Here is an 11,271-nt window from a genome sequence, read left to right as displayed (position 1 = left end):
GTGCGGTAGTATATTTCTATATAAATATGTAATTCGTTAAAGTAAAAACTGCATTGCACATTTTGTCGGTCTTTTCTTGCTTTTTTCACTTCCTTAGCTTTCCTATATGTAATGTATATATGTATATTTCCGTTGCGTTGCTGATTTTTGATTAGCATTCAGTGTTTTGGTTTTAGTATTTGATTCGTTCGATATAAAACTTTGTTCATCTTTATTCTCTTATCATATTTATGCACACTCTGCGTAGTAGTAGTAACTTTAGAGACAATTCCCGTATAAATATTGCCGATACGATAAAAATAGTACAAATGATACTTAAACTAAACATTAAAACACATTGTTAAGCAACCTATTCCATTGCAGAAAACATTTGGCACCAAAAAGAATTACAATAACTTAAAAGTATTTATGCTAAACACAATAAAATATAATAAATAAACGATACACACGATATAACTAAACGAAATTCAATCTCACTCTCTGTGGGTCCCCATTGACTCTCTCTTAGCGCTGTGCGTAGGAGAAGTCCGTCTGGGCCTGTGCATCCTGACTGCTCTGGGGTTGATGATGGTGCTGGTGCAGATGGTGATGATGCTGGCAGCCCGAAGCCTGATCCACCTGATAGGCGAGGGTCTGCCGCTCTATCGTGGAGAACCTCGAAGATATCATCATTTCCTGCTGATTCTGCACCACCGAGAAGCTCAGGCCACACGAGCAATGCTCGATGTGAGGCTGCGGCGTCGCCTGTCCTGGGGTGGCATGCACTAGAGCCTGCTCCGTGATGATTGTAGGTGGCGGCGATGGCGACGACAAACAGTCCTGACAGTAGTGTGCCGCTGCTGCTGGTGCAGGCGAATCGGGTAGGACTATGACTGCGGCTGCTGGGTGCTGATGGAACTGGTTGAACGAGGGCGGCGGCGGTGGAGGCGGGGCGGTGTCATCGAGTGGGTGGAGCTAGAGTCCGAGGTCTCGGTGGCCGTGTCAGTGGTGGTGCTGGTTGAAGTTGATGTGGAAGAGGATGGCTTGTGTGGCTGATGTGGCTGATCGGGTGGATGATGGCAGCGACATATTGTAACTCAAAAAGTGCCGCCATCGTGCTGGTGACTAGATGCCAGTGAGGATGTCAATGCGGATGCCGGTGGGGCTGTGATTGTGCTTGCGCTTGTGCCTGTGCCTGTTGATGTAACGGCGGCATCGACAGCAGACGGCAATGATGCTGAGGCTAGGGCTGGAGCCACTGCCACTCCGTTGATCGGCTGGTGTTGCAATGAGCTATAGCCATCGCCCTCGTCATCGCCATTCTGCTGCAGCTGCTGGCCCAGCGTTTGATGATGATAATGATGATTGTTGATGGAATGATTCTGATTCTGACTGTGATTGAGTTGTGTGTAAGCTTGTGTGTTGGGATTGGATGAGTGTGCCAGTGCCAGTACCAGTGCCTCTTCGCTGGCCAGCACTCCGTTGCTCGATACCCCCAACGATTTGGGCGGAATGGGCGGCGGCGGCACCGGCAAATCCTCCACGTCAAACGAACTCGTCGAGCTCTCACGCTGTGTGATATTCATCGAGGGGACCGTGGCATGCATGTCCAGGCTGCCGTTGGAGCTGATGCGGCAGTGCTCGCGATGATGCACAGTACTGGCCGCCGAAATCGAAGACGAGTCCTCGCTGAGATTATTGAGATTCATGTTGTTCAGCTCCCGCGAGCTGGTCGTCGAGATGCCCGAGTCGCGGAAATCGTTTGGGACAAAGCAGACATTCAGATGTCCACCGCCGCCATCCTGGAAGTTGGGCGGCAACGAGTGCGGCTGCTGATCCGCCTCGGGATCGTCGAAGCTGATGTCTACCACGGCGTACTTCTGGCCATGTTGCTGCTGCTGGGATGAGTGACGACGGCCGACGCCATCGCCGCCTCCAAAATCGTTGAAAATCATGGGATTCGATGCTCGCTTGTCCGGCGTAATTCCGCGGGGCGGCAGCGGCGGAGCGTTCGGGGAGTTGACTGCCGGCTGCCGCTTGGGCGGCACCTCTGGACTATCCATCATGGCTCCTCCTCCGTTGACTACAAAGTTCTGGGATCGCGGCCGATTGGGCACTGGAGGTGCCGCAGCACTCTCGTCCAGAGGTATGGTGAGGCTCTCCTTGCTCAGCGTCTGATACGAATTCAGGGGATCGACGGGCCGCACAGTGTCGCCTGGTCTCGTGTAGATCTCATCCAGCTCGTAGACATAGTTGGCATTGGGATTGGCATTCTGGCTGGAGGAGGAGGAAGACGCTGCAACCTGCGCCGTGCGCTGCTCCGTGGGTAGCGGCGGCAGCGGCGTGTTCACGATGCTGTCCGAATGCTGACGCTTGAGGCGACCCATGCCCGAAAGACTCTGCTTCAGCTGTGAGAATCTCTCCAGGAGGCGATTGTGCAGCGGTTGAACGCCGCTGGGAGCCAACTGTCCATGCAGCTCCAGTGCCTGCTCCAGAATTTGGATTTGTTCGAGGATCAGAGCCTTCAGGCGCTGCACATTCGCCTGCTGGCCGGCGCCCTGTGGCGACTTGAGGAACTGATCCGAGAAGAAGGCTTCCTGGTACTTGCTGATGCCGCCCATCACATTGGCATCGATGGTGCCCTGCAGTCGCATCGAGAACGGATTGATATTCCGCTTGGGATCGCGTCTGTACTGGACAATCAGCTCGGACAGCTCTTTTCCTGCATTGCTGATGATCTCACAGGCATATTCCACGGGCGTCAGCTCCTGCACCGACTTCTGCTTGACCTCGAACCACCGCAGAATCCCCGGAAGCGGACTGGCTATATCCAGGATCGTGCGCTCTATCCACAGCGACTTGAACTCGTTGTCCTTGTCAATAGGTCCCTTGTACATGGGTCGATCGTAGATGAATCTTGTCACATCATTCACCTCGTAGAAACGGGCTATTTTCTCCGGTACCGGCACCATGGCCGTCTTCAAGGCCTGAGCATCGCCCATGGGCCGGACATTACTGATCTGTATATACTGATCGGGGGCATTGAGAATGGCGCCATCGGGTGGACTATTGTTACCCAGGATCTGGGCACTGGGAAACTCCGTTTGCAGGCGCTGCGTAAAGGCACCGATGCGCTCGTACTCGAGGCCGCGATACACAAACTGTTTGTTCTGTAAAAAGCACAAGGGAATGAGTAATAGATCTTGAAGAGATCTTGAATCAACGACTTACCCTCACAAACAGCGGCAAACCCATTCCATAGAAACCCACTCGAAAGTATTCCGGCTCTGGTCGGAGCTGCGTTAAGATATTCTGAAAGAACTTGGCCTCCTGAATGAGTATTTCGCTCAGTTTGTTGTAGTCAAAGCGGCGCGTTTCGTAGAGTTGCGCCAGCTCTTTGCACAGCGGAATGCCCTTCTCCCAGCATTTGCCCTTGTCGAAATATTTGAGGATCTGCAATGCATTAGAGTTGTTCTATAATCAAATGTATAAAAAAATGGCATACAAAAGGTTCATATACGCTGAATCATTTGCATTATTCTCGGTGTAGTACTTCCTCGTTTCCTTTACTTTGCTGTCCGTTATTCTTGTAGCGAAATAATGAGAGCCGACGTCGGTGTATAAACGAGAAATATCTGGACCCGAATTGCGTCGTAGCTAATTTTTGACTTTGCGAGAAGGCTTTGAAATGCTATGCTATATGTTATGGTATATGTACCTCATGGTATAGTCGCTCTTTTCGCTGCCACTCTGGTTGGCCGCTATTGTCGAAGGGGGCAAAGCTCTGGGTCTCCCGATCCCAAGACAACATGGAAGCGTACAACTTAAGGGTGAATCCAGCCTCCGTGTAGTTCTCTGCCTGCAAGTGCAGGTTGTGCAGCTTGTAAATGTATCTGAAAGGACATTATGCAATGGTTAGCAAGAGTTTAGCTGGCAAAATTAGAAAATACTGGTATCGGTATCGGTATCCCCACCTCAGATACATCTCCTTGCGATTGATTTCGTTTTTGTAAAAGTTCAAGAGATTCACAGTGCAGGTCATGCGCTTGTCGCGATTCTCCTCGCCCTGCATCACACTGCGATAGTCGAGCAGTCGCTCCAGGAGTCGTGTGACGGAGCCTATAAACGCAATGCCGGCATCCTTCCAGTTGGGATTCTCCACTTGGACTTTCTCCAGCAAGCTGGCAAGGGATTAAACAAGGGATTAGTTATAGGTGGGTAGGGGGAATCGGAACATCTAGAGAATCTCACAGAAAGAGAGAGGCGTAAAGGGTGGTTTGCGGTTTAAACTTACACCAAGCTGAGATGTTCCCTTTTTTTGTCATGGATGGCGGATTGCAATGCGAGTGTGAAGTGAATTATATATATATTTACAGACATTTACATTGACATTTATGTATGTACATTCCAGGAGGAATCTGTGCCACAACTTACATGGTACTGAAGAGCTCCCTGTACTCGTCGTCGCCTTTGTTCTCGCTGATCAACAGATCCAATTTGTCGATGAGTTCGCTCTCCACCAGGCGGAAGGAGCCGCGCGCCGCCTGCTTGGGAACAGATGGTTAGAATCGATCTTTGAATATGGATGTATTTACTCTATTCCTCCCTCACCTGTTCGCACTGCATCATGTCGTAAAAGACCGAAAGGGTTGCCTTTCTCAGTGCGGGCTCTGGCACTAGTGTTACCTCCAGAAAGGGCCCCACCATCGAGGGTATGAAGTGGAGCTTCTGTTCGCCCAACTGTGACCACATGCTCAAGATCTGGAAGCCCATTAGGACGCGCATATCCCCATGCGAGTGGAGGATCTTCAGCCGCTTGGGCTCTCGGTACTGCTCCAGCTGCAGCGACGGCTGCGTGAGGAAGGACACCGCGAGACTGAAGTAGCTCCACCACAGCTGCGAATCGAAGGCCTGGGCGCCGAGGAAGCGATAGACCAGAGGTTTGGCAAACTCCTCGAGCGACATGCGTAGCACATCGTTGGCGGCCAGCTTCATCACGAGCCAATCGTTGGGGAAGACGTGCCAGTCCTGGGTGAGCAGCTCCTCGTACACCAGCAGGGACTTGCTGAGGAACTCCTTGAGGTCGCGCGGGTCCTTGTGGTTGGGACTGAGCTCGTCCCAGTAGCGTTTGTAGTGCGTCTCATCGAGCAGCTGCAGCAGCCCCAGCAGGCAGGACACCAGCTGCGGCAGCACCGCATTGGAGCCCTCCATAATGATGCTGATGGTGCGTATCAGGATCCCGAGTATGTTCTTGCACAGCGAGTCCAGATCGTGCTGCAGTGTGTTGGTGACCTTCTCCCGCTGCTCGCGCTGCAGGTCGAAAAGCTGGCTGAGAATCTCCGAGAGAATTTCGGCGCAGAGGCGCAGCTCATCGCGACGACTGAGATGCATGCGGAGGTGCTTGCAGGCCACCGACAGCACCACAGTGCGGGAATCTAAACAAAGATACAAATTTAATACTATAGTGCGATAGGTTCAGGCGTTCCAGGATTACCATCTTCGTGAAAGAGCTCTCCGGACACCAGATCCTTGACCGCATGCAGCTTGGCCTGAATCAAACGTATTGGAGCACCACGCGGTATCGCGTCCAGCATATTCCGCGCCAGCATGCCCAGCTCTGGGGCTGGCAGCGTGTCCTTCAGCTGTTCCAGGACCACGCCCGTCGAGTTAAGCAGCGCCTCTTGTGTGGGTATGATGACATCGTACGAGGGCACCGCCAGCATGCCATTCAGGGCCGTGAACAGCGAATGGAGGTCCCGGCGGAACGAGTCCTCGTACTGGCCGCCAGTGGCGCGCGCAAAGAGGCGCCGTGATTGGATCAGCAGCTTGAAGATGTACTCCAACGAGCCGAAGCACTTCTGGAACGGGTCCGGATGCTCTGCCTTGGTCATAAAGACGGCCATGTGCTCCACGGATGTGATGAGGCCCTTGTAGACGAGAGCGGCCGCAAAGTGATTCTCGATGTACTCGTTCATCACGGGCCGAAAGTGCTGGAACTTGTTGCTCTGCAGCAGGCTGAAGATGCTCACGAGGACGTGGAAAACCAGTCCCGAGTGCTGGGTGCTGTTGCCCTCCTCGTTGGAGAACATGGCGAACAGAGCGTCGAGCACGTCCTGCAGGAACTTCACGAGCTCCTCGTCGTTCAGGCGCAGCACTCCCGTCAGCGAGTCCTGTATGGTGTCGGGATGCGCACGCCACTGAAGCAGCGAGAGCAGATCCGCGTTTTGTGTCAGCTTCGTGGAGCAGAGCAGGGAGCGCAGGACAAAGACTTCCTTGGAGCTGCGACTGAAGCATCCCCCGCAGTCCATCTTGGCCTGCGCGTCTCTGGGGCGGCACTGGAGTCGCAGGTAGTTGGAGGCCTGCAGCTTGGCGGGATCCTCGCACTTGTACACATACAACTCGTGCTGGCCATCACCCAGGGTGGCGCCGCCCGTCTCCATTAGCCGCGCAAAGCTGAAGGCAAACAGCTTCGGCTCCGTCTTGTCCCGCGTCGAGCAGTGCCTGAACTCGAACCGCACATGGGCGGTGGCAAACTTATCGATCGGCACACTCAGGCGCAGCATTTCGTTCCAACTGGGGGCATTCTGATGGTACAGAATCATCGAGCGGTACTGCGGCTGGGCGTCCATCCCCGAGGCACCCCACAGGCAGTCGGTGAGCACATTGCCCGCCACATCCAGCACCACAACCGTCACGAGGATGTTCTTGCCCGTGTTCTTGCCGCCGCGCTCGAATTCCCCACGCTCCAACGAGAGGAACAGATCGTTGCGCACATCGCCCGGCATAATGACATCGGGGAATCCCATCTTCCGTGTGATAGTGGAGCCCTGGAAGAGCAGCGGCTGCTCCTGGCGCGCCTGGCCCAGTCCGCCGTGCAACAGCTTCAAGGACACCACAATGCCCTGGGTACTCTGATTGCCCGTCTGGATGGGGGAGTACTTGCCACTGGACTTCTTGATCATCAGCTCTGGCAGCAGATGGAAGTCCTTCTCCTCGCTCTGGTACAGCTTGAAGTTGTACTCCCGCTCCTCGGAGGCGGGGGAGGCCTGCTCCAGACTGCTGTCGAAGTGCGCAATGTCCGCCAGGGAGAGGACGCCCACGCCAAAGGGTCGACGATAGGTGGGCCCAGTGCCGTGGCTGCCACTCTTCTCGATCTTCTTGATGGAGTCCGACTGAATGATCTTTCCCACCCGCATCACAACGGCCACCAAATGGAGATCCTCATTGAGATCGGCGGCACCTTCAAAGCGAGAGAGACAGATCATTAGGGGTCATTCCTCTCTCTTTCCCCTCTTTCCCGTTACTTCTTACCCAAATCCGTAAAGACCGTGCAATTGCTGTGCAACTTTTCGATGTAATTGGAGAAACCATCTCTGGAGATCTTGACCAGAAATCGTTCGGACAGCGGCCGCATGCGGCTACCGTCGTAGAGGAAGAAGTAGACCTCCGCATCATCGCCGCCGATGCGATGGCCAAAGTCTCGCATGCAAAAGTACAAATGATGGGTGAGTATCTTCCGTGGGGTCTTTCGCCTCAAGGTGCCGCGGCTCTGTAAAGGAATAGATGAGTGAGTGGTCACACAGGGGCTTATCAATCAATCAAGAGAGACTCCTCACCGATGAGGCCTTGGCATTGTCCGCACTGCTCACGTGGACATTGTACAGCTTGACGATCCCGATGCCATGCGGATCGACGGCCAGGGGACCCTCGCGCGGCACCAGATCCAGTCCCAGTTTCCTGCAAATATCACAAAAGTATTTCTTGGTTGAGTTATGTATGTGGATGGGCGCGAAGCAGCTAAAACAACTTTTACACTTTGTCACGTTCCGAACAGGAAAGTTTCCCCCTCTCTGAGGCAGGGAATACTATCTCTATAAATTAATGGGGGAAAACCATTTGGAGCTTTTCGTAATTAATTGTCGCTTGACTGCTGGAGTGGAGTCGTGCGGAGCGCCAAGAATTAAATACAAATTTGGTCAGTCATCATGAACGATGATCATTAATCACAGATCACACGTGTGCCGTATATTCCCATAAATAGAACAAAACGAACACGGAGCAAGATAGATCAAGGTAGAAGATGAACGATCGAGAAGTTTATTTATAAGAAAATTGGAAGCTCCTTGGACGAGAGTTGCTTGAATCGGAAGAAATTCCTTAATAATGGAAAGATACTTAGCTTTAATAACAATATACTTTGGTTTGTAGTCGAAAATTATCATAGATCAGATCTTCAATTTCAAAAGATGGATGAAAAAGACATTTATTCGTTGAAAAGGAATATTTATCACATAATTGATCATCGGTGAGTTGTCTAATCTCGATCCTTTCTTCAATCCACGCCACCGATACGGTTACACAAGTCGCGCGTCATGCAGCAGCACACCTCGGTAACAAGCTTTGTCTTGATGTCAGCTGGGACACTTCTCGATGTTCCAAGTTTCACCTATAATTTAGGAACTTTTCAATATATCGCTTTCAACTATTCCCATATTCCATTTTTCATATTTTTGCTTTTCTTAGTTTTTACTTTTTATCAAAGCAAAGTTTGCCGAAAGCAATTTACAAGCAATTAACAATAATGAAAAATTGAAAATTTTAAATTTTGATCATTTGAAAGACAGGTAGATACGCTGCAGTTCCGCCGCAGTTCCTGCAGATTCTCCTCGTCGTTTAAGGCCAAGCATGGACGCGGCATCGACAGATTTTTGTGTCTTTGCTGTGGCGCACTTCGCCAGGCCAAACGAAGAAGCGCACACTGCTGAAGCTAGTGCCCGAACATCTAACAGCAAAATACATGTCGTGTGTCTGACGAGGCACCTTGATGTTTGACTCGAGACGATGCTCAGTCCCACGAATGAAAAAAAAAAAAACAAAATACATGTCGGGCGCTTGGGTCTCGCCGATAAGGGTTTATTTCTGTTTTTCGTGTTGTTGGATTGCTCAAGTGGAAATGATCTCGTGATAATAGCCGTATGTAGATATATATATATGATAATACATCTATGATTAATAGCTCCCAAGCAATACTTTGTTCCTTCGCAGTCCGTACGGCTACTTCCTTCCGAAACGTTTTAATCTATGCCCTAGAAACATTACCTCTCAATGGTAGAGCCCCCACAAAGTCGCACGATCGTGATATCAATTTCCACATATCCACACATATCGTATATGGAAACAAAGATCCATTCCATCCAACGCCTTGACTAATTCGAAGCCTACTCATGCATGCGATACGACTGAATGGTGACCCCCAAAGAATCGCAGAAGAATCGACGTCGAACCTGTCATGACAGCCAGTCTAGAATGGAATCAACTTTCCCAAGAAACAAACTTGTTGTCGAATATCAATATCAATTCAGTTCCAGTTCTATCGACAGAGATCGCATCTAAGTGGTGGATACGATCGCTCATTAGGTGTTCACACTACGAGTATGACGAGTGTGTATGTATGTATGTTCTATGACCCAGTACGTGGGCTATGCCACGGCCTGCTGTTTCTGTTTGGGCTGTTCTTAGCGGCTACCGAGTGAAATTTACATGATGATCATGATCTTGTGGATCATGGATTCTCATCGCTTTGGCCCGCATGACGCATAAATTTCGGCTGCTTACAGCCATATTTTCTGGCCGTGTGGCACACAGAGAACGAAAGAGAGCGAAACACAGACACACGGCTAATGGGTTCACGGCATTCCGGTGGCGCATGCGAGAAAGAGGCATCAGAGACCAGGGGCAAACGGAGCCGCAGTCAGGAGCCGGGTCTACAGGCACAGCAGCCGAAACGAACCCAGCAATCCAACGTCATCAGCAATATGTTGTTGGCAGCAACGTCGCGACGTCGTTGACGATGTTGCTACCTCGGCTACGCTGTGGCTTCTACCTGGCTTACGCAGAGAGCGAGAGGGCCAAGAAAGACAGGCAGAGAGAAAGAGAGAGAGAGAGAGAAGCAAAGGCAGAGCCCGAGCGTAGAGTGCAAGGGAGATGGCAGGCGTATTTTACAAGCCTCTGGAATCGTCAGAAACCAGAGCCAGACCACAGAGCCGCCAGAACAAGCCAACGAAGAAGCCGTTTTGTTGTTAACGAGGCCTAAACGGCTTTGCTCTGGCTTCGCTCAGGTGAAATAATGGGAGAGCAGCTGAGAGCGAGAGAGCTCAAGTAAGTCTCCATTTTGGAACCGGAACCAGTTCAGAGAGAGAGAGAGATCGTTTTAAGGCATTTTTCTCTTCTCTCTTGAGGTTTCTTGTGTTTCTGTGTGTGCGTTTGAGCCACCTCTGTTACGCCTTTTGGGGCTCTAGAGCCGTGGAGTTGACGTGACCAAAAAAAAAACAGGCAACACTCGGACCTGAAAATGTATCTCATGGATAAAAATATGAGTGGAGAGCGTGCGAGAACGGTAGCCATTGTGGTAATGAACACTTTAAGTCGTTTTTAATTAAGAGCCCCCTGAAAGCCGAAAGCTCAACAGGTGAAAGGTAACCCGCCAGAAAGACAGCAAAATACAGATTTATGGATTGGGATTTGGCAATTAGTTAAAAGTGTCGAAAATCTATGACGAAACACGGTTCTGGGCACTAAAGATACAGATATCACACACCACAAGATGGAGGAGAATTCTGGTAGAGAGAGAGAGACCCCAAGACTCGCGACTCGCACGACTCGCACGACTCGGAACCCAAGGAGACAAGGAGACGATACAGAAAAATTTAATTATTTACACTTCGATAAGCAGAGCTGTCAACCACAAACAGAAAGCAGATGAAGAAAAAAAAAAACACAGCAACACGTTCGTTCGAGCTGTATCTATGGGTCGCGCAGCTGAGATACAGATACACCTCTCGCCTCGTATCACAATCACACATGCCATATATTTCGTATTTAATGTCTTTATAAAAGGTGCAGCACAAAGATACATTTCTGGCAGGCAGGCAGGCAGGCAGCAAAACCCCGCAGGGGCATGCCACAGGGCCACAAGAGAGAAGAAGCAACAGCAGGAACAGACAATAAACAAACAGTGCAGGGTGCAGGGTGTAGGGTGTAGGGTACAGGGTGCAGGGTGTGGAGCTTAGGACATGGAAACAGCAGCACCATTGCCGTACCACCAGCAGCCATTTCTCGAAATGCCATTTCATTATTGCAAAAAGCCCGAAGAAGAAGCTGCCGCAGCTGAGTCATCGTGCAGCCAGCAACTTGCTGCCAAAAGGAGTCGCAGCCCGAGTCGGAGCTGTAGCTGTGGCTGTAGCTGAAGTGGGGGTCTTCTGCTGGCGGAATGCCTGGCAACAAGTTTCGGGC

At 51.1% G+C, this 11,271-nt stretch overlaps 1 protein-coding gene across 3 annotated transcripts in view; it reads right to left on the bottom strand.

The window, feature by feature from the left end:
• Nucleotides 1-187: 187 nt before the first annotated feature.
• Nucleotides 188-11,271, bottom strand: part of LOC108155243 (dedicator of cytokinesis protein 3) — a 30,241-nt gene continuing 19,157 nt past the window's right edge. The window contains exons 4-13 of one of the 3 annotated variants that reach the window (XM_017285933.2): nucleotides 7,596-7,716; nucleotides 7,291-7,528; nucleotides 5,474-7,219; nucleotides 4,591-5,414; nucleotides 4,414-4,526; nucleotides 4,274-4,291; nucleotides 3,954-4,160; nucleotides 3,698-3,872; nucleotides 3,211-3,432; nucleotides 188-3,149 (exon numbers count right to left, since the gene is read on the bottom strand). In XM_017285933.2, coding sequence (XP_017141422.1) covers nucleotides 1,077-3,149; nucleotides 3,211-3,432; nucleotides 3,698-3,872; nucleotides 3,954-4,160; nucleotides 4,274-4,291; nucleotides 4,414-4,526; nucleotides 4,591-5,414; nucleotides 5,474-7,219; nucleotides 7,291-7,528; nucleotides 7,596-7,716 — 5,737 coding nt within the window. In that variant the 3' untranslated portion in view covers nucleotides 188-1,076. The remainder of the gene's footprint in view (nucleotides 3,150-3,210; nucleotides 3,433-3,697; nucleotides 3,873-3,953; nucleotides 4,161-4,273; nucleotides 4,292-4,413; nucleotides 4,527-4,590; nucleotides 5,415-5,473; nucleotides 7,220-7,290; nucleotides 7,529-7,595; nucleotides 7,717-11,271) is intronic. The other 2 variants (XM_017285934.2, XM_033388591.1) reach the window with 2 other exon arrangements.

This window comes from Drosophila miranda, chromosome 2, assembly GCF_003369915.1.
Source record: "Drosophila miranda strain MSH22 chromosome 2, D.miranda_PacBio2.1, whole genome shotgun sequence".
Classification (NCBI taxonomy): domain Eukaryota; kingdom Metazoa; phylum Arthropoda; class Insecta; order Diptera; family Drosophilidae; genus Drosophila; species Drosophila miranda.
The sequence above is the reverse complement of the archived record's forward strand: the minus strand, read 5'-3'. Positions and strand labels throughout refer to the sequence as shown.